Source organism: Anopheles arabiensis, chromosome 3 (assembly GCF_016920715.1).
Source record: "Anopheles arabiensis isolate DONGOLA chromosome 3, AaraD3, whole genome shotgun sequence".
In the NCBI taxonomy this organism is placed as follows: domain Eukaryota; kingdom Metazoa; phylum Arthropoda; class Insecta; order Diptera; family Culicidae; genus Anopheles; species Anopheles arabiensis.
Genome location: NC_053518.1, coordinates 38660373 through 38682219, shown reverse-complemented (window position 1 = coordinate 38682219; position 21847 = coordinate 38660373). Strand labels below are relative to the sequence as shown.

Sequence of the window (21847 nt, the reverse complement as noted above, 5' to 3'; positions counted from 1 at the left end):
TAAGGTTTACGCTGTATTACTTCAATGTTAATAATCATTTTACATATCTTTTTTTTCTTTTCCGCGAAGACCGAGGATGTAATGTTCGCCCGCCTTATCCTTTGTTTCGCATGGATTTTTTTACTGCGATCCTTTTTGCATGCTTGTCTTGTTTTAATGATTTACCCTGTTCTAACGTTCGTCGTGTACGGGCGTGGGTTGTTTATGTTATTTACCGTGGATGGAAGCATGGATCCTATCCCGTTCTTTTATTGCACAGAGTTGTGCGTATGCAGATCGCGTTATGCTTATTTCGTATGGTGATCCTCGAAAAGGGTACTATTTATTTAGAGTAGCGATAATGATCCCTGAGTAGAATAATTTGGGCTAGTCTGAGCTGTTAATTATTCTGTGCTATACTGTTGCAAGTTTGTTAAGCTGCATTCGTTATAGATGATTTATGATACGCATGATCGTACAAAGTTTCCTGTCTATGTTTTATTATTTTGGGTACATACAAAAAGGCGTCTTGCGATGTATGTTGATTTTACGAAATATAGTCTTGTCTTTCTTAACGTTTCTTTCTACCTTACATTCGTAACTTACCGTGAAGTTTTCAATCGAGATCGTCGAAGCGATCGCTCGTAAGTTGAATTAAATGAAATTTATAAAATTAAAATAGTCGCGTTTGCAACACAAATACTTGCTATTTTCATAGCATGACCATCCAAGCTTCGCATAGCATGACTATCCAAGCGGACTTAGTTGGAAAAGTTGAACCTGCCGAACTGACGGACAAAACGGTACCATACCAGCGTCCCAATTCTGGAAACCTTTGAGTTTTTTCGGGTTCTTTCAAAATTTTCAAAATCAGATGCCCCGCAAACACTTGTCTCGGGCACGGACTAAAACTTTTCATTCCCGTTGTAGATATTGGTTGGCGGTGACTTGTCTGCCGTGCCTAATCCGAGTGTAGTATATTTGGTAGTAAAATTAATACTAAATTGTTGGCTGGTTCTCCTATAGCGCCCTAAAAGCAAAAGTATACAATGATGAACCGCAGATGATTGCAGGCACAGTGAAAGCATTATGCGCAATTGCTTGAGCCAAGAAGTTTCCGGCTTAACACTTTCGATAATTAAATTCGTTCAGAACAAAAATCAAACACCACAACATGAATGCTTCCTACGTTCCTCACTGTTGCGTTCAACCACATGAGTTAAAATTTAAATTCAGCATTGATAAAACTACAACATAAATACACGCACAAATAAAATAAAGCTGTCATAAATAGCTGCATCAAAAGCTCAAGGATTGAAAAAGAACTATAAGCATAATTAGATGAATTAATATATTCATCTGAAATTTTCTAACAACTTTTGTTACATACTCATCCATGGAGATCGTTTCATTTTTATTTCATATGTTTGTCATAAATTTCATAACATTGAAATATTTTTTTAATTTCCTTCTTTCATTTTATTACCTGTTATCTGCTGTTTGTCGTAACATTTTTTCTTTCACTCTTAAAACATTATAAATGCAACACAATTGTGGCTTAATTTGTTTGTATTTATTTATTTTTTATTAAACTCTTATCTTTACAACTTACGTTCCTCACATATGCACGTACGACTTTTTCATTTGATTTTTATGTTTTTTTTTTTCATTTGACCTCCTTGTGTTTTTGTTGTTTTGCTTCCTTTTCTTCACACGTCACCAATTCGTTCGTATGTACTACCATGATTTTGAACGTACTCACTTTTTTATTCGTCTAACTTTTATTTCAGCGCAAAGGTGGCATGGAAATAATCGATGGAAAAATTAACCTATTTCTGTCGATTACCATTTGGACATATTTGTGTAGTTTTGATTTATTTTTGCTTTCGTTTTTTGGGGACGAAATATATTTATCGTTTATTTCTGGTATTGTATGTTACATTTCCCCCCATCTCGTTTACACACACATACACAATTAGATGAATTAACTGTATTTGCTACGTAAATCGGATTCTTTTGTCAATACTATCGAAAAAGTTCCCCTTTTTTACCCACACTACGATCGTTTCATGTTTAATTTTTCTTTATTACAACCTCGATGGCCGATCTAGCAGACAGATAAGTATCAAATATGGGTTTGAACTTGATTCAGCTAGCTGAATAACAATCCTTTCACATCTCGGGTGGCAGTATCTAACTAGAAACCGTAAACGATTTTTCTTTCTTTTGCTAGCATTTAACAATCACTGCAGATGGATTACACATGAAGTACGATCGGATTGAGGCGACAGTATAAATAAGCGCAACAATAAATTAGATACCATTGCTGGAAGAATGAATCACAGCAACTTGAAAGTCAACAATTCGTTCATCTTTCGATAGTCAAAAATACCCGAACTAAAGAGCACAACAATAGAAGCTGTATAAATCTATTACTTCTTCTACTCAAAATCCCAACGTTCTACCCAACCTCAACTGTTTAATAATCTTATAAAATGTGTAAATGCATGCTCCGATAGAATATAGATGCAGGAAATATATATCGAAAGGAAGTACTTTTAATCGTACATTATCAACCATCAGTATGCTATTTGTTAAGCGAATCTCCTCTGTACAATCAGGATGCATTTCTGCCTTCCGGACGCATAGGATTGCAGAGCATTAGGAAAATGCAGCAAACTACACTTTATTAACGTTCATTCATTGCAACTCGTTCAATAAACGCTTCTCAAATTGGCCAACAGTAGCTCCCTAATATAGCTGTAGAATTTTGCGACAAAAAATTCTAATGGTTTCTTTAACTTTAACTATTGTTAAAATAAATAAAAACTCACGTTAATCTCGCTGCTTGTTTTAATCCGACAAAAGTATTTATTTCAGCTCTAGCGCACACACGCGTTCGCTTCTCCGGCTTATTGATCGCTAATGATCTCTAAACACCACTAAGCATTCGGTTTTGTTCGTTCGGATTTCGGGAGCGGCTAGAACCTGGTTGATCGTGGCGGCCTATTTCGGCTGTCACAACTGCTTTGGCAACAATAGCTCAACAGGCAGTTTTGGGGGATGGTTAGTTCGTGTTTGCTTTGTAACTTGTCTACGGTGGATGAGTTTGATGTGCGTATGTAGGTTCGTTTGATTATTGGTTTCTGCTTTAATTTTCATTGGATCTTGTTTGTGCTTTTCCGGAAGGGCGTTTACCCCATTGGGACGAGTTCATCACAAGGGTTGCGAATATCGGAGTGTACGACGTTTTACTATTCCAAGGTTTCTCAGGACTTTCATCTATTGAGCAGAGTTTTCGTCTCTGATTATCGCATTGTTTGTTCGATTGCAGTAACGAAAAAAAATTACAGAAAATATGCAAACAACATTATCGATTTGAAGCATGGGCTACACCATACAGTTACTGCGTTGGTTCGCTTTCACCAGATCAACATTGTTCGATCATTTTCTGGATGCAATTTACCAACATGGCAATGTGGCTTCGCTCACCTTCTCAAGGAACACGTGTACACATTTTGCAAATAGACGATATCATTTTAAAAACAACATCTTTTTGGCTCCATTAATTAGCAATCTCTTTCTAGTTTCCATTCATGTAATTTCTGCTCAGGGAACTCGTTTTCTTTCAACAATTTGTGCTTTCAAATTGAAATATTTACTGTTTTTACAGTGTCACTAATGGCACGAAACTAGTACGTGTCTACACGATATATTTGGGTTGTAGATTCGATTTTTACATGCATGATTTACTGTTAATCGGCTGACAATTTCTGGAATTGTCACAATGATGCTCCATTTACCTTACGTAATTATAGCGAGCATTTAATGCTCTTGTTTTCTGAGAAATCCAACCCTGCAAGCTGCACCGTTCGTCTGTAGCCTTAAGGAACCATCTATTGAAGGTTAATACATTTCGATTTAAATTTGCTCTGTAACTATGCACTCTCATCAATTTTGCAATTTCTTGTTTTCCTGCGAAATGGTGCAGTGCAAAAATGCAATGCTATAAATCCGTCTCGGCTCGAACGATCGTTTCCGCGGGTATTAGCATGTAAGTATAGATTTTAATGGACTATTTTACAGAGAATATATACCGTTCCACCAGCACGCTGGTGAGAAAATCACCAAAATCGTGTTTCATATACGACGACTTTGCTTATCTTGTTTCTTGTTGACCTAGGGAACAAGAGACGTACAACACCTGCGATAGCTACAGTTACTCTTAACTAACATCGTCATCTTCGATCTGCGCTTCGCTTGGTTCGTAAATATTGATTAACTTATCGAAACGGTAGGAACAGGGAGGACAGTTTAGGTGTTTATCGTCGTGTGCTGTTCGGGGCAGGTTTGGAAGATTATTATGGGTTTGGGCGATTTTTTTGATTTACCTGACTGTAAGGAACTTAGCGAGCCAGAGGTACTCGCACAACCTTCGTAGGCGTAGTTACGCAGATCGTCGAATGGCCCGGATGCTGAGTCGATGTCGACGCGTCGCTTCCGGTCGTCCAGGAACACGTCCACCTTGCCGACGACCTGGTCGGACACGACGGCAATATCTGGACCTTTTGGTGTGTTCGTGGAATGGACAGAACATAATGAAACATTGTTAGGAAAGCGTTGTTGGCCCACAGATATAAATGAGCTTCCCATTAGATTACAAACAAAGAACTGACGTATACAACTCGTAACATTGAAGAAACAAATAAAGATAGGGCGATGCTGAAGAGGGGAATACATACTAGCAATACAACCCCCAAAACGGCATATGCAAACAAAACACGTTACTTACGTACTAGCGGTGCCTTATGTTGAACAAGCTCTGGCAGCTGTCCAATCGGGATCTTGAGTGTCTTCATGTCAACCGCTGTCATGTCGTTCTCGCCACCACCTTCGTCGCAGTAGTTGATGATGTTTTCGTGGATGTCGTCCTTGGTGGCCGGCTTCTTGTTGAAGTTAGCCGAACGACGCCGGGAGCAGGAAAAATAAACAAACAGTAAAACTGTTGCGTGTGGAAAGGACGAAACAAAAACACAACTTGTCTTTAAAAACGATCTACAAAATAATGTTTAAAGCACATCGAGACACGATTCCACTTACTAATGATCAGTAATAGGCCGGCTATAACGGCGGCCAAGGCACTGGTGCTGATTTTAATCGCTTGTCGTTCTTTCAGAAACTCACAACTCTCGCCCCAGTACGAGTCTGGACAGATGCATTTGTACTTTTGGCGCGGCTCCTGGTTTATGCATGTGCCTCCATTTAGACAAGGATAGTCTAGACACTCATTTCGATCGATGCAGGTTTTGCCTTCCGGTGAGATAGTCATACCAACACCACAACTGTAACAAAAAAGGTTGAATCCAAACACAAGCTGTTAGCTAAGTGACCAAAAAGACACAGGAACTCTCACAGTGGACATCGAGGTACTTACGCGCACTCTTACTTGTTCCACAGGTCGACACACTCGAACGGATCTGGACAGTACGCGTTCTGGCAAGGATTGTTGGAGGAACAGTAGCGGTCGATGTTCTTCGCCATCGTGGCCTGACCCCACTGGGTACCGTTGGTGGCTGGCGGAAGTGGCAAGCTTTTACCGTCCAATCTATTGGCAGGGCATGAACAGGAAGAGAATATTATCAAACGACACCCAGAAACGCTTTGCCGTCATACCCGCTAGACTTACCTGATATCGTCGATGCAACTCTTTTGATAGTCCGATTTGACATCGTACGTCTTGATGCCAGTGAACTCTGGCTTGCCACCTGCATACACACCCTCCTGCTTGTCCACTGACAGCCACTGATGTCCGTCGAACGAGAAGCTTTGGTTGAAGTTGGCACCCTCACCTCCGTCCAGCTCCAGGATGGCCGCTGAGCCGTACCGTTGCACCTTCACCACGTGCCACTGTCCGTCGTCCACCTCGACCGCAGTCAACGCTACCTCCTGCTCCTCCACTTGGCCCGTGTTTAAGCTGTACCGGAAGTACACCTTGGCATCCTTCAGCTCGATGATGCCGTACTTGCGTATATGCTGATCGCTGATACGAAACAGCTCGCCGTACGTTTCACGTGTGCGTAACCGCAGCTGAATCTGCGTCGTGAACTTGTCCGGCTCGAAGCTGAGCGCGTACTTCACGTAACTGTACGTCTTGAAGATGGTCGGCGTGGTCGGCAAGCTGCAGTACGTGCCCGTCCAACCGGGATTGCATTCACACTTGGCCTCGACATAGCTACCGACACACTTGCCGTGCTCGAGACACCGGGTGACCTGTGGATTCAGATCACACACCTCCTGCGTGTACAAACAACCGGGCGCACTACCCTTAGACAGTCCCGGGTGGGACAGGTCGTACAGAATTCCGTTGTGCTTAAACTCGCGAATGCACCCTTCGAAACCGACCCCCACCGGCATGTACTGCCAGCGACTGTACGTGTAGTCAAACTTGTCCCTAAACACACCGCCAATCTGGAGCGGCGTGTTGAGATTCAGATATTCGTTGAACTGCGGCACCTTGCCCAGCGCCTGGCAGGTGTGGTCGATAAACTCGACCAGGTTGCCGTCGTCGGCTTCGGTAATTTCGGCCGTCTTGCAGAAATCGACCACCATCTTCACCTGCTCAGTGTCCCAGAACAGATCGATCCGGTGCCATTCGCCATCGTTGAGCGGATGTTTGGTCGCGATGCGTAACTCTAGCGTACCCGAGCCGTAATCAATGAGAAACCGAGGATAACCCTGCTCCAGCTCGAGTGCAATAAAGTCGGACAGCTGCTTGGACGTGTCGTCCTCCTTCGGTGGTGTGATAGGTCCGTTGTAGAAAATTAAACCATCCGGCTTCGTTGTGATGATCTCGACGCTAATATGCGACTTGTCGCACATGTCGAGCGGTGGGTACCAGGCCCAGCCACTGCCACGGAAGCTACGTATGACCTGCTGACAGCGGGGTCCCTTGTAGCTAGGTGGACACGAGCACTTGATACCCGACTTGGAATCGATGCAGCGACCGCCGTTCAGACAGGGATGGGATTTGCAGGTCTGTTGCTGCTTGTACTCTCGCGAGCTGCATACACACTCCGCCGTGGAGTTAATCTGCACCCCAACCAGGGCGGTTTTGTTCGCATTCACCAGGCAGGGGTTCGTTTGAACCTCGATGATGCTGGTGCATGACCCGGCACAGTCCGCATTCTCCAGCAGACACTCGTCCACGTTCACCATCGTAATGTTGATGCCCACCTCCTGCTCGATTTCCTCCTTGTGCAGCAGTATCACGCCGTTCAGCTGCACCGCCTTGTAGAAGTACGCGCCGTGCACGGCGAACCGCACATCGGTTAGTGGCACCGAGCGGTCCTTCATCTGCACACTGAACACGTCCACATTCTTCACGTCCACGTTCAGCAGCTCCGCCAGCTTGTCCCGGAACCGCTCCAGCTTGCTGCGGAAGATGTTCTGGGTACGATAGTTCCAGATGCGTATAAAGTCCTCATCCGTAATGCCGATCAGCCGGATTGAGCCGGAGTTGACGATCGCCTCGTAGGAGATGTGCTTCACCACTACCGACATGTTCGCGTACGATTCCTGCGCGTGCTTGCGGTCGTAGATCTTGAAGCGCAGCTTGTAGCGTCCTTCGCGAGCACCGCGCCGCATCGTCACCATGCCGGATGTGTCGTCTAGCTTGAAGCGTGGATTCTCGGCCTCATCCCAATAGAACAGCTTGTCCGAGGTGTCCCAATCGTCGAGATCGTTAACGAACACACGCCCGATCGGTGTGTCTGGCGCCTGGCCTTGGTAGTTGTACACGATCACCTCCTTGGAGCCGGGCTGCATGATGTTATCGTTCAGATCACCGATCGTGATCGTCAGCGTGCTGGTGCCGGTATGGGATGGCGTTCCCGAGTCCTTGATAACAATTGGAATGGTGTACTGCTTGCGGTACTCGCGATCGAACGAACCAAGCGATGAAATGATCGCCATACCGTCACCCTTGTTACTCTGCTCCACCTTGAATGACGTCCGAATCACATCGTCTGCGTCCGGGTCCATGCGGAACTGGAACGGTGCCCCATTGCCCTCTAGTCGGTCATCCTTATCGACGGCGGAGATTTCGATAATCTTCGACGGCGGTGAGTTTTCGAGCAGAATGGGCCGATAATCTTCCGCGAATACCGGCGCATTATCGTTGATGTCCTTCACCAGCACAGTCAAGATGGCGGAGGCCGTGCGCGGCGGTACACCGTCATCGGTGGCCAAAATTTCAAGTGAGTGTTTCGCCATCGCTTCCCGATCCAGTTCACGCTGGATCGTCTCCGTAACTTCCTGGTCGATGGCAAACTGGCGCTTTCGGTCCGTAGCACGGTTAATGCTGTAGGTAATTTTGCTCTTACCGCCCTTGTCAATGTCGACCGCCTTGAAGGTGCCCAAGTTTTTCCCCACGTCCGCGTTTTCATACACAGCCGCCTCGATGTGCGGCTTCTTGAAGCGAGGCGTATTATCGTTAATATCCTTCAACTTCACAATCACCCACGAATGGTCAACGTGGTACTTGTCGCTCTCGTCAATCTCATCGTTATCAATCACCTGTATCCGAAATCGAAAGCCATTTATCTGCATCGGATCCTCATAGTCTAGCGGCTGGACCACCTTCAAACTCCCCGTACCGTCCGCGTTCTTTACCATCGCGAACTTATCCGCCCCGTAACCACTGCTTTCAATGATTTTATACTGGAAATTGTTTATCTCATCATCGTCATTCACCGTCACGGTTAGTATCGGAGCCTCGGGCAGCACACTACCATCGGTTTCCTCAACCTCGACGAACCACTCGTCCTTGGTGAAACGAGGCGGCATATCATTCAGATCCTTCACCTTGATGGAAGCTGTCCCCGTACCCTTCAAACCTCCGCCATCGGTGGCCACTATCTGCAGCGAGTAGTCGGGCGTCTTCTCCCGATCGAGACAGCATACCGCCGTCGTGATGAGTCCCGTGTCCGGATTGATGTCGAAGATCGGCAAACCAGTATCCTCCTCGATAGCGTTCTTCTCGATCGAATAAATGATCTTCGCGTTAGTGCCTTCGTTGATATCGTCATAGTCTTCGGCCTTTATTGTCATCACGTACATGCCGATGGGGCCATTTTCGGTCACGTTGCCGTACGCAATCCCGTTCGGGAACTGGGGCGCATTGTCGTTGACGTCTTTCAGGTTGATCTGAACCTCCGTAAAGCCCACCAAACCCTCGCCTCCTTCGTCCTGCGCAAAGACGGTAAACTTCCAAGACGCTCGTCCGTGTGGTGGATCTCGGTTAAGGGGCTGAACATTTGGAGGAAATGGTGGGAAAGGAGAACAATAGGCAAGAGAGGAAGAAAAAAGTTTTTAGTTTTCACTAGCATAGATCTTATCGCTTGGGATGCATTTTTCAATTAAATAATTTTGAAATGAAATTTTGTTTGACTTAATGAAGCCTAACAAGACTCGGAACATTGCTGGTCCATTGCGTCGGTTTTGTTCGTTGCCGGCAAGAGAAAGTTTACAAAATTGGTTGATTTAATTAAAATACTGTATTTTCTTGAAGTTAAACTAGTATCCGGTATACCGAGCTCGATAGAGTGTACTTTTAGTCCCACACGAATCATTTTGAGACCCAGCACATGGCACAAGCGGGAAGTTATTCAAAACTGTAGAGGAGACCAGAATCCAGTTTTGACATCGAAAAGTTTCTCCATCGGGCCAAGGCTTCATCGAACAGCAGAGGCACATTAAGTCTTGCAGACGTGTAAGTTTCTGTACCGAAAATAAACTTGCTCTTAAATGTTTGCAACGACTTCCAACGCTCAAACAATTCTGAAACAAAACGGTCATCACATCCATTCGGCTTTGGATGGTAAATGGGTTTTGCCATGCACCGCTCTGGTCGAATCTTATCAACCATACGAACATAAAAGGTGTTCTCCATTTCATTTCTAAGTTGTCTGCAGTGTTATGTTGCAGGTTTTTTTTAATTCCTTTACATTGCTTACCGTCACGGTTAACTTCAGTGCTTCCGTTTTGTGTGTCGTCACTGGCAGATAACGGTTGTTAAATCTTGCGTACGCTTCCAAGTGTAGAATGTTGACCTACCTTAAGCACAAATATTTCCCCAGTGGCCTTGTTGATGTCAAAGTAGCTATCAGAGGGATTTTCGATGTTAATACCAGCCCCAGTCAGAAAGTAGATGATGTTGTTTGGACGCTCCACGTCGGCATCCGAGGCGGTAACCTGTTCAGGACGAGGGGAAAGACATGAGAGGCAATAAGCGGCAGTGGATGTAAAAATACCGTATAAAGGCGAAACACGAAAATTCAGAAAAGTAAACAAAAGGGAACGATTGTTTCTACAAACTACAGAAATCGCCCAACAAAGGAAAATTGACTCAATGAAATTCAGAAATTGCAAAGCCGCAAGGGGTACGATAGCCTTTCTCAGGTTTGCTCTGCGCCCTGTCAAGCTCAGTCAGCATCGTAGCAATCGTGAACGGGAAATATGAATTCTTTGTAACCGGATGATTGGCATGACCATTTTCTCGTTCGGATCGGTGAGATTGGGCAGAAAACATCAACGTACACCTGGCGTGTTTTGGTAGGTCGGTTGCGCTTGGCACAGCAAATTCAATTCCATTGGCTGTCAGTTGGAAAATTAGTTTTTCATTTATTACTGCAAATTGCACTGCTTGATGATATTGTATACTAAGGAGTAATTCGTCTAGTTAGAGATGAAATCGTTCAATATATTTGCCGCTAACACACCAGTCAAACGTGACGTTCAATTCCAGCTCGAACCTAGCAGGTGTATGGCAGCTCGAGACAGTTATGCCTTCATTAGCTCAATAATGTTGCTTCAGTCAGTCTGAGTAAGTTATTGTGATTGCAACGTAGCTTACTTGGTCGCTGGAGCTTGTGATTGATTGCTGTTTGTTTTATTGCCTTCAATACAAACAAGAGGAAGAGAAACATAGATAAAGGATGATAATGATGTGTTGATTGATCGTTTCCGAACAACATGTACAATTACTTGAGCCTCATATGAGCTAAGTGTATATAACTGTTAACGGAATGGACTTGAAGCGGTAATGTTTTCATGTGCTTTCCCATAGGTTAGTCTCCTCCGTAAATCCCTCATACGTATTCCATTTTATTCTAAGCGTTAATATCTCTTCCGTAAAAAAAACAAAGAGTCAAACGTGATTGGAATTTGCACTGCACATTTCTTTCCAATGGAGCAATTGTATAATAGTTTCCCGATTTACATACAGCACCACCGTAGGCACTGCACTGCTGCTATACAAGTGGTTCAATAGAAAAGAAAGCAGAAAGAATTCCCCTCCTTTAATCATGGCAGAAAGCGTTCTTATCGTTCTATTTTATGTTCAATTATTTTCTCTCCATTCTCACAAGACAGGAAAAGTTCTATGTTGAGCTGCGCATTTAAAAAGCTCAGCTTTTGCTGCATGTGTGTCTGTTGCAATACCCCTCGTTATATACAAAAGAGCTGAGCATTGAAGTGGAAAATCGCATCGATTAAATAAAACAGAGAATTTGTCTCCTTCTGTAAGGAGGTGTAGGTTTGTATCATAACCACAAGTGTATAGAGTAGAGGAATAAGGAATAGAAAAGCAACCAGCACGACTCAACCAGTTTGCCGGTGGTTTTGTAAATTTTTATGAAATTTTATTCTAATTGATAGCTGCACAGAGTTTTATCTTCTATCTCTTCGCAGCGACATTTTCCTTCTTCAATCTATTGGTAATTTTCTTGACCTTCACGCAGGATATTCTTTTCCTAAAGTTTGTACAGATCTTTACGCTTTGCCTGTGTTGTCGGTGCAGCTTCGGGTGAATGAGCTGAAATGGCCATTTTTTGTTAGCAGCTAATTCATGTTCATGTTCATTCAATCTTATTTCTAGTGCAAACATTGTGTATGTATGTGTGTATCACTCAGAGTCGGATCGTCGAAAGGGTGGTTCTGAGAACGCATCAATGTCAAGGATACGAATGTGGAGGTCACATTAAATGAGCTTTCGGGAAGGGTGAGGGCAAAATACCGACGCCAACCGGAAAGAATGTGTTACGGGTGTGTATTTATATTCATTAAAAAGTTTTCTTCTCAGATTTCACGCTCATTCTAGTCAAAGTTAGTAACGTACACAAGCTTAGCGACGCACCGAGTGACGTATCCCCTGCGCGAAGGCAAATGGGGAAAACTCGCAATCAGAAGTCAGTTGGCGATGCGTTAGTTTTCGGTGATAGCACATAATTAAGCGGAAAGCATTTCACCCGACGTGGGGATCGGATGAAGCTGGGCTACTGGATGTGTACAGTGCCAGAGGCATTAAATAGCGGTCTGGTTTTGCTAAATCGCTTCGCCAACAACTCGCTTTGCTGCTTGGCTGGAGGGAGGTTTTTATTGGAGCAAACTTCGTGGGAGCAGTTGAGGCGCTTTAAATGTGTGTCTACTGTGAACCATCAATCATCACCAACCACGCGAGAATGTGTGAAGGATTGGACTAACAGCGGAGTAGCGTTAGAATCCCCCCCCTCCTCCAAATCACCCACACATACAACACACATACAAAAGTAAATAGGGTGCAGGAAGTTAGTTAAACAACATACAGCCACAATCTCAGCACAGAAACACAGATGACGCCAGTGGCAGCCGATGTGCCTGGGAACATGACAAAGTGTAACACAAGGCTAGAGCATGCTATAGGAGAAGGTACTCGGCGACATACTCAGAACAGGACGCTCGGAACAGGATGCGTCTTGTATGCGTTGGAACGTCAGGCCAAGGTGTCTAGCGACAGTGGCATGGTACTGGTAAGAAAATATCAACGGGCCTCTACCCACAAATAATGATCGCTTGAGACGTACGATAACGAAAATAGAAAAACATCGAGAAAACGGAGGAATAAAGAGGCAAAAAGATAGAGAGTGAACGCAGAAAAGCATTTTTCAGGATAGAATTTTCATAATGACATCTTTACCACGTCATAAGCTTGTTAAGATTTATCTTTCACCTCGTTAGTATGTGCTCCAGAGCGAAGGGGTCCCGTTGACGTGTAGTGAAGCAACCGATGGCAGTACGTGCTTTTCGATGACTGACTTTCACCATCATCAACTAGTGGTTGCAATGGGGACGTAGTTACGGACAACAGGACAAACCAGATATTGGATTGGGGGAATCGATCCCATCGTGGCTTTGGTTGAGCGCACGTTGACGTTGTTATGGTCGTTATCGTTTTCCCGTCACATTGCAAATGCTGCCAGAAAATATTGTCCAGCGTGCGACAAGAAGGGTTGAAACGAGAGAAAACCGGAGGCTCATGTGTGGCACTGCACGGTGCTCGGTAAATAAGATTATGCTTTTGCCTCACTCAAAGTATTTTTACTTACGTGCACGGAAGCGAAACAGACTGAAGACGGCTCGGTTCGTATGCAAAAGCGGGAAAGATGCTTGATTATTTGACGTTTATCGGTACGGGCGGTATTTTTTATAATTATTTGCGTTGTATTGATTCGGTACGATGTTTGTAATTATTTTTTGGATTGCAAAAAGAGGTGACATAATAGAAAACAAATATTGAAAACAATTATTACCAAATGAATGTTGTTGTTCAAAAATGATAGGAAAATTAAAAAAAAAAAACATAAATGTTTCCATTCAATTTAAACTCTCAATTAATTCTATACCAAGCAAGCAACTAGGCTAACCCTGGGATACACTGGGAAATTGACGATTAATTTCTGAATGCTTTAAGCTGAAAAACTACCACATTAGCTATGACCACCGTCGTTCAATAGTAAAACATGTTTATTTCCAACAGCCTCCATCAGCATCACCACATCCTTCACCATCTCCTCACTAGCTGACAATTTTGTGATCGTTCAGCAAACTATCTCATAAATCAAACAGGTGTTTTCCAAAGACATGCTCATCCAACGAATTTGTGCGTTGTCGCACTGAGCTTGTGCAATGGCAAAACCAATAAAATTGATAAGTGTCTTCCATCGTACGGAGGTCATTTATTTCACTTCACCCCAGGAAAGTGCTGCCAAAAGGCTGCTACCATCACACATGCACGTCCTTGCAGTAGAGAGTGTCTTTTCTAAGCCTTTATGAAGCTAATGCAAAATACAAATGATATTCTCAGTGCCCAATAGTCTTTGGGCGGATGGGGATAGTTGAAACAACCTACCGATGACCACCGGACGCTATCCCCAGTGGGACACTATGCCACGTACGCATCGTCGTTGTGCTTTTGAGGAAGACAAGTGCCCTGTTTCTCTTAAGAGCACACCTTTTCCATTGGTCACAGCGCAAGTGAAAAGATACTTACAAGCGGGCTGGAGATTTATCGGTATTTATAGCAGAAATTTTAATTTTTTTTTCGTGCACTCGTGAGGTCATCTTTAAAGTAATGGTTACCAAGGATGTATGAAAGGTTTGGGCACGGTTCTTCACTATTTCTGTAAGCATAATTTCCTTGGTGTGAAAGTGAAGGTTACAGTATTTGGCAGCATGTAACATTGGTACGTATATGCAACCTAAGAAAGTCGCCAGCATCGTGCTTAAAAACTCGACATTTGGTTTGCGGAAATTTAATAGAATACTACCCCGATTGTGTGGTATTCTAACCTTGTACCTTGGGAACAACCATTGTTTGCGAAAGTCCTTCATTTCAAACCAAATGGAGAACCACGGGAAATTGACCGTATTAGGGCTAATAAAAGATACGCTTTATTTTATAGTTTAGCCGCTACCCCGGTTCTTCAGGACCGTTTTATGCTTCCTCTAGTTCAAAGCTGCCCGCTTTACGATCGATTCGACATGTTTGCAGTTCATGTGTTGCGATCCGAAAATGAGGGTGCCAAATGGAGATGACATGTCTGGCATAGGAGGCCCGCGTGGATACAGTTTTTAGCTTTGGCCACGTAACTGTACGGACGTGATTCCCCCAGCAATGTTATCAGCTCTAACCGTGTTCTTTCCTATTTTATGGAACAATTTGTTTTCTTAGAATCGTTTGGTTCACTGCTTTCTTATCGTTTTATGTTTTCTGTTTGAGACGTTCCAAAGACTATTATTGCCACCGTTCCATAGGCGGTTTGATAAATGAACTTGGGCTCGTTCACGGGCCGTTAAGAGGACACGTTTGTGAAGTCTACAATTCCGTCGAAGGTGAAACCGAATGTTCCTTTCATGGATCGAGCAGAACCAGGATGAAAGTGTGTGAGTTTGTGGGACGGGAGTAAATTTGTCGTAAAGGAGTAGAGATGTCTTGACGTTTTCAAGCCATTCACGGCGGTCATACTTGCGCCCTGCCCTAAGCAGTGTGGTATGGCTGAAACACTTCGCCTTTGGCTCAAACGCAAGAAAAACGATTTTTTGGTGAAATAATAGAACCAATAGCCTTATTCCACCGCCAACACATGACCTAGGGCAAGGCGAACCGGATGACACTTGCTGGATGATAGCATCGAACCGGTGCACTGGCAAAATATTGTACGAGAAAGTTTGAAATCTAACTTTAACGACACAAAAGTCATGTAAGGGAGGGCATGTATGTTTTTATTGAATGTACAGTTACCCACCGTCGATTGCATGCTACGTTTCATAAGATAGAGTACGATTAACTTCACGACACCATTTGGTGCTTCGACACGATCAAGACTTTCTAGTTGGGATGAGTAACAGTGAGTTAATATTAGTGAAGCTAAACAGTCTTCGTCATTTACCTTTTGCAAACATTTTCCATCAGGTAAAGGAAATGATAGGAAAGGAGTTGTGGAGGTGGGACGCGAGGGAACTGTTGGCATTGTTTCGAGTGTTTGATTGCATGGAGAGGATGTTCCATTGCGTAGATAAATGATCGTGCGAAGCGCAGATAGCAATGGAGAAAGTTTGATCAAAGTGAAATTAGTAACTACGACAAGCTTTTGTGAGCAGGAAAATGGAGTGTGTTCGAATCGGGTAGATAGGAAAATGGTACTTGGGTTGCTGAGAGAAGGACGAGTTTTCAGTTTAAGAGCCATAACTCGATAACTTTTTGAACTAAGGGATGTCGAGTATCAAGAACGATTATAAGTACGAAATCAAAAAGTGCTCTAATGAGTCATAATTCGATAATTTTATTTTTTGTTGTTATTTTTTAACAGCTTAAGTATTTCTAAACATCAAAAGGTCATATTTGTTACAGCAAACTTGTTTATTGTGATGGAATAATAACACTCCGATAGTTACGATCAGGATATTAGTAGTTTACCGAAACAACATAGCACCATCACGAGTTCTAAGCTTATGTAAACCAAGCAATCATGCTGGTTTTAACGTATTATTTTTTTTACTGAAAAATTTATTAAAGATTTTCAAGGTTTGAAACATTTTGCTTTTTCATTTAATGTAAGTTATAAAGAATTTTTTATTATTGTCTTCAAATCAACAACTTAGTCAGGCTATCTTTTTGTTAAACAGTAATTTTAGATTGCACCTGTGCGATCCGCATTAAAGTATTTTGCTTACTTTACTTTCGCTCGTTTGTATGTGATTATTTTCTTTTACTGTCGTGTAGTGCTGTGTAAATAACATAAGCAAGACTTTAGCATGAAATGTCGTCAACCATAATTAATAATCCTACAAATGGTTACACTTGACAATATTACGGTAAAAGCAACATGACTACAATACTATACACTATTTTCTACACAAACAATGCGCGGCAGTGCGGCAGTTTACTGCCTGGTGAATAAACAAACAAACAAATACAGCAAAAGCACAACAAGTCGAAACAATGCACCGGGCAGAAAAATGTTACGCACCACTCACAAAGAGATGCTGCCTTCTCAAGAAAATACAAACAAATGATGAATCCTGTTGTGTTGCACTACATGCCGGATCAGGCGTACCCGTAGCAGTCTTCCTTTTTGCGTTTGCAGTGCAACTGCACTGGGCAAGATATGTTACAGTGTTACCAAAATGTGTGCAATTTTCGTACATGTTGATAGATATAAACATTATATATTTTCTGTAAAGCACGACATTTCATTCGGACGAAGCATGTTGTTTGTTTGGCGTTTGCCGTTGTTTCTCTTTTGAAACATTCCCTAACTGAATGCATTGTCGCTTGATTTTTTTTAGCTGCCGCCTCAATGGCTAGCCTTATATGGAATTCTGTACACTCGGAAGCGTTGTAACATAGTATGCTGTACTTTTTACGGATGCGTAGTTTTTTTTAACTTCTACCCAACCAAACCAGCAAAATATAGGGACGGTTGTGCTGTTTGTTTTACTGTGTCACTTGCAGACGATAAGCACGGTCAAACAAGGTGGTATAGTTCAGAGCCGGTGAACATTTTTCATTGGTGGAGAAGTGACGTTACTCGTGGTGAGGTAAGTGCAGTACGCCAAGTGCAGTTGCGAGATATAAATTGCACATGTAGTTGGGATGGCAGCAAAATACAAAAAAAAACATATATAACTGAATAAATTCCACTGCTTTTCTCGAGTTAGCTTCAAGCATGTAAGATGATGGAGAAATGTTTATAAAAAGAACAAAATTTAAATAGTTCGCCGTTGTGGAGGAAAACTTTGTGGACAACGGCAGTGAACATGCAAGTGGTAATTTTGTTTGAGTTTTGTCAGAAGATTTAGCATGTTTTCAAGTGCAGTTGGTTGCATGATCAGACGACAGCAACAAGAGTGTCCCACAATGTAACATAATTGAATATACAAATGTCATTCCTGTGTAGGTATGTCCAAGCTAAACGAAGCGTGAAATGCTGCGGAAGTGTAGCTCAATGGAAAGCAGCACCTTTGAGCAGCATGACACACATTAAACAATTATGGAGCACAGTGGTCTACGATGGAACTAGCGATGGATCAATGTTATTGATATGAATAAAATTACATTTTTGCTGCGCAACAGTACCTGATTCCAGCGGAGGAAAACTACTTTTGTAGACGAGCTTAGGTTTTGATTGATTTTGTACCTTTGCTAAACGAAACAATCTCAATACTTTCGTTTATCACCTTGCCATCGAAGCCTGATAATTGCTTACGATCAATCATTATAATAAAATCGTTAGCAACTCTTCCTATCACGATGTTATGGCTTCGTATGTATTGTCCTTATAGTAACTTTACTTTCGGTGTCCCATTAGCAAACCATCCGAAGCGCCTCGATAACAGTCATTGAAGCTGGTCATTTTCCATTAAAAGCCAATAGCGTCCGCGTGGTTTACCTTCACTGGAGTGACAATAACCATTACCGCCATCGGACAGGTAGGAGTTATCTTAACTGTTTGCTCACATTGCAGTTAAGATGCGATTGTACGATATTCCCTTTTTCCGGAATGTTTCTCCTTGCCCATGGGACATTCATTGGTCGTGTAGGATGGTTCACCCCCAGAGAAACCCCCAGGAAGGAGACAAGATAAAAGCGTAACGAATCTTATCAAATTGCACGTTTGCTTCGACCAACACCGCAGGCAGACGGAATAGGTTTCAGGCCCAGTTTGTGGTAGTGGTTGGTGGTTTCAATTTTACTGAAATGGTCAGTAAAACCTCGTTCCCCTGACAGAGGGCCATGGAGTTCGGTTTCGTTTCGAACTTTCGTCCCTGGTTTGTTAGGCAAATGAATCGAATCAAAAGAGGTGATGCGATGGTTTCGGCTACTACGGCTTCCTGTGTTGTTTCTTTCATAAGCCATATCGATAAATGAAAGAGCCGGAAATTGTGTCAACGGTTTGTTTCGAACCCAGTCAACGTCACCTTACAAATACAGGACAAAGACAAGGCGCGCAGAAAACGTAGATGAAACTGGTTGAACATTGATTCGAAAGGGTATTTTTCCGGATGTTTCCTTTTGGTAGTCGACGGCGTACAACAGCGAAGTTGAGCCTGCCCCAGGGGAGTGTGGATACAGGGAACGGGGGATGGTGGCTTAGTTGTCGTCCGTTTTTCATCGCGTTTTCAAAGACCGGAAAACGATGTTAAAATTTTCAGTCGACGTCTTTCAAAAGCTCCGTTACCGATCCGTTCTCCGTTTTATTATAGATTAATATCAACGCCTGGATGGCGTGCAAAAACGAACGTGATGTCGTCTGTCTTTTTGTGATAAAAGATAAATCATCAACCGAATAGGCCGTAGTTTTGTGACCATTGTCCACAGCGCGCTGGATGGAAGATGTGTTTCTCGGGTGACACAAACGGACCGTATCAGGTTGGGAAGAGTCTTACTGTCTAGCTATCTGGACATACTCGCCAACTAGGCCCAAACGTCTAGTGTACGTAAAACTTTTTTTTACCAAAGTATTACGATATGGTCTTAAGGAAGTGAACTTTACGCAGAACACTGTCCCTGTCCCAATAGCCGGCCAACAGTAGTTGAACGGAAAGTTTTAGAGCTGATACGGCACGAATTCTGAGCGAGCGGAGCATTATTTTGGTGGCGCTTATTTGTTGTTTTCCGAAAACCAGGCTCGGTATTCATTATGGCTTTAAAATATTCTTTCCGTACGGTTTGATTTATTGGTAAACCATGTCCTCAAGGCTGGTGGTAAGGGGGCGTAGAAGAAGCGTAAAGTTAAAATAATTTATTCATTGTTTGCCAAAGATCGATCCGAGAGGAAACCAGTGCACGCCAATAGTTGTGATGACACAGAGAGCAAAGCTTACGAAAAATTAAAGTTGTATACTAGTCAGGTAGATCATTCGACTAGGGGCACCTGCGAGTCACAATAGGCATAATTGGTATGTATTCAGCAAATTTTTGTTTAAGTGCTGCACTGATTTTTTTTTTTTGACCGCTTCAACCGAGTTGAATGTTTTATGTTGGTTTAAAAAAAATAATGCTCCAACTCCTGATATCAGGGATCAGGAATAAAACGAGGAGCACAACCTACCGTTCGTATTCTAATGCTAATCAAGCCACCGATTCAGCTTTACTAAAAACGTAACCTTACGGCAGCTTCTGAAACGAGTTGGTGATTGGGATGCTTGGTGCCTTGCATTACAATCCCACCAAAACCAGCTTTATGGAGATATCTTTTTTCAACATTTATTGCTTCAAACCGTTCGGGTGTAGCTATTAGCAAGTACTTTATCAAACCACTGAGTAGAAAGTCACAGATAACAGCAAGTTAATTAAAGCTTCTATTGAATGGAATTGCTTTTTTTGCCACGGCAGCAATTGTGAACCGACCAACAGCAATGGTTAAATGAAGCGCAATTGGATCTACCTTTCAATCGTTTCTTGAAAGCCGGAAATCGTATTAGTTTGGGTTCAACTGATTAATTATTGCAAACACTCTCTCCTTTGCGACGACCCGTTGGCAATCGTAAAGATAGGAATGCCAATGATGATGATGAAGACTATTGCATAAACGCACAAATATTGATGAGGATGAATGGATTGACTCGATGTTTGACTTGGGCGTTACCCAGATACCCAGAAATCATACGGGGCTACAATCATACGGGGTTACAGCCCGGCAGATGTGCAAATTGCATTTGATTGTAATGGGAAATAAACGTCATTTGCAATGAAAGCTTAGCACATTACTGGCAATTCTATTATCGATCCCGTGCCCAAATCGATTCGCGTGATGAGTGGGTTTTACAATCGCGTGGAATGGTGCTAATGTGCAAAATGATGTGTCTGTAAACGCACTCATTGCGACAGGTTCTGGGTGGTTTTAATTACACCGAATTGGCGATTGGTTGTTTTGGCGGATTGTTCACAAACGGGTTCATCAATTATATGCAACTCGACTGATGAATCATTTCATCATGTGCAGTTTTTTTATTACTTTCGTGTTATGTTTGGATTGTAAAGTAATTATCTCGCACGGCAATAAGAAGCATCAAAACATGATGATTATTCATTTTATTCGCTATGCCTGTGGAGATTTTTTTTCTATTTCATTTATTAAAATATAAAGGTGACACTTAATGTGGCTGTAGGCGCTTTTTGTCACTCAAAAAAGGTAAATCTTGTTCTTCGAGACGGCGGACATGATTAAAATCTTCATCAACGCATTTTCCACATCCATTTTTCATATGCGAACGACCGCAAAGTAACCGCCGGTGACAATTATTAATTATCACAATGCTTTTATCCAGCATTGCATGATATATATTTTTATGAAAGTTCATAGTGCCTCAAAGCAACTCATTTGCAGCTTATCTCTCGTTCTCCGCACTGCTATACGCGAAGCTCTCCCAACAGGCGGGTAATGGGTGATCGCTTTATCTAAATTAATTATGTGCAGAGCAGAGAGACAGAGAAGGAGAGTGAGAGAGATGTGAGGGTACGTGTAAAGTGTCGCACTGTGTTGGGCGTGGGTGGCTGTCGATTGGAATGTCAAAATTATTGATAACGGGTTGAAAAATCGTACTGAATTCATAATTAGCACCGCTGTCCCTTGAACTTCCTAGTTAACACACGATCCCGGTAGGGAATTACTCGGGTGTTTCGTGTTCGCCCTTTGCTTACTGACTGACTGACTAAAATATATATTGTCCGATTCGTTACACCGATATGCCATCCGGAGGGAGCAGCCTATTGGAGTGGGTAAGTTATTGCAAATCGACCACACCACTATACAGTTTTATTGACTTTCTAAAATTACAGCCTGCAGTCACAGCCCACAAACAAAAAAACACACTTTGTTTAAATTGATCTGGTTTAGGTTGGGTTTTTTTCTCTAAATCATCTCTGGTTCACACGATCCAGACAAAATTGAACTCATTTTGTTAGCAAACTCTCCAAAGCATAGCAACATCCAGGGCGGTCTGAACACAGGATGGTGCTGTGTGGTGAAATGAAGAAATAGGTATCATG

The 21847-nt window shown here is 42.8% G+C and overlaps 2 protein-coding genes across 2 annotated transcripts in view; both read right to left on the bottom strand.

Annotated features, from left to right (window-relative positions):
- Nucleotides 1–21847, bottom strand: part of LOC120899783 (neural-cadherin-like) — a gene marked incomplete at its 5' end in the record, with an annotated part of 638244 nt that overhangs the window by 532455 nt on the left and 83942 nt on the right. The gene's annotated exons all lie outside the window — the stretch shown is intronic.
- On the bottom strand, nucleotides 1538–10065 carry LOC120903401 (neural-cadherin-like). Its single transcript, XM_040312820.1, is given in 5 exon segments — nucleotides 1538–4544; nucleotides 4772–4981; nucleotides 5080–5321; nucleotides 5414–5584; nucleotides 5666–10065. Coding segments are annotated over 5 exon segments (4305 nt in total). The 5' UTR covers nucleotides 9097–10065; the 3' UTR covers nucleotides 1538–4293.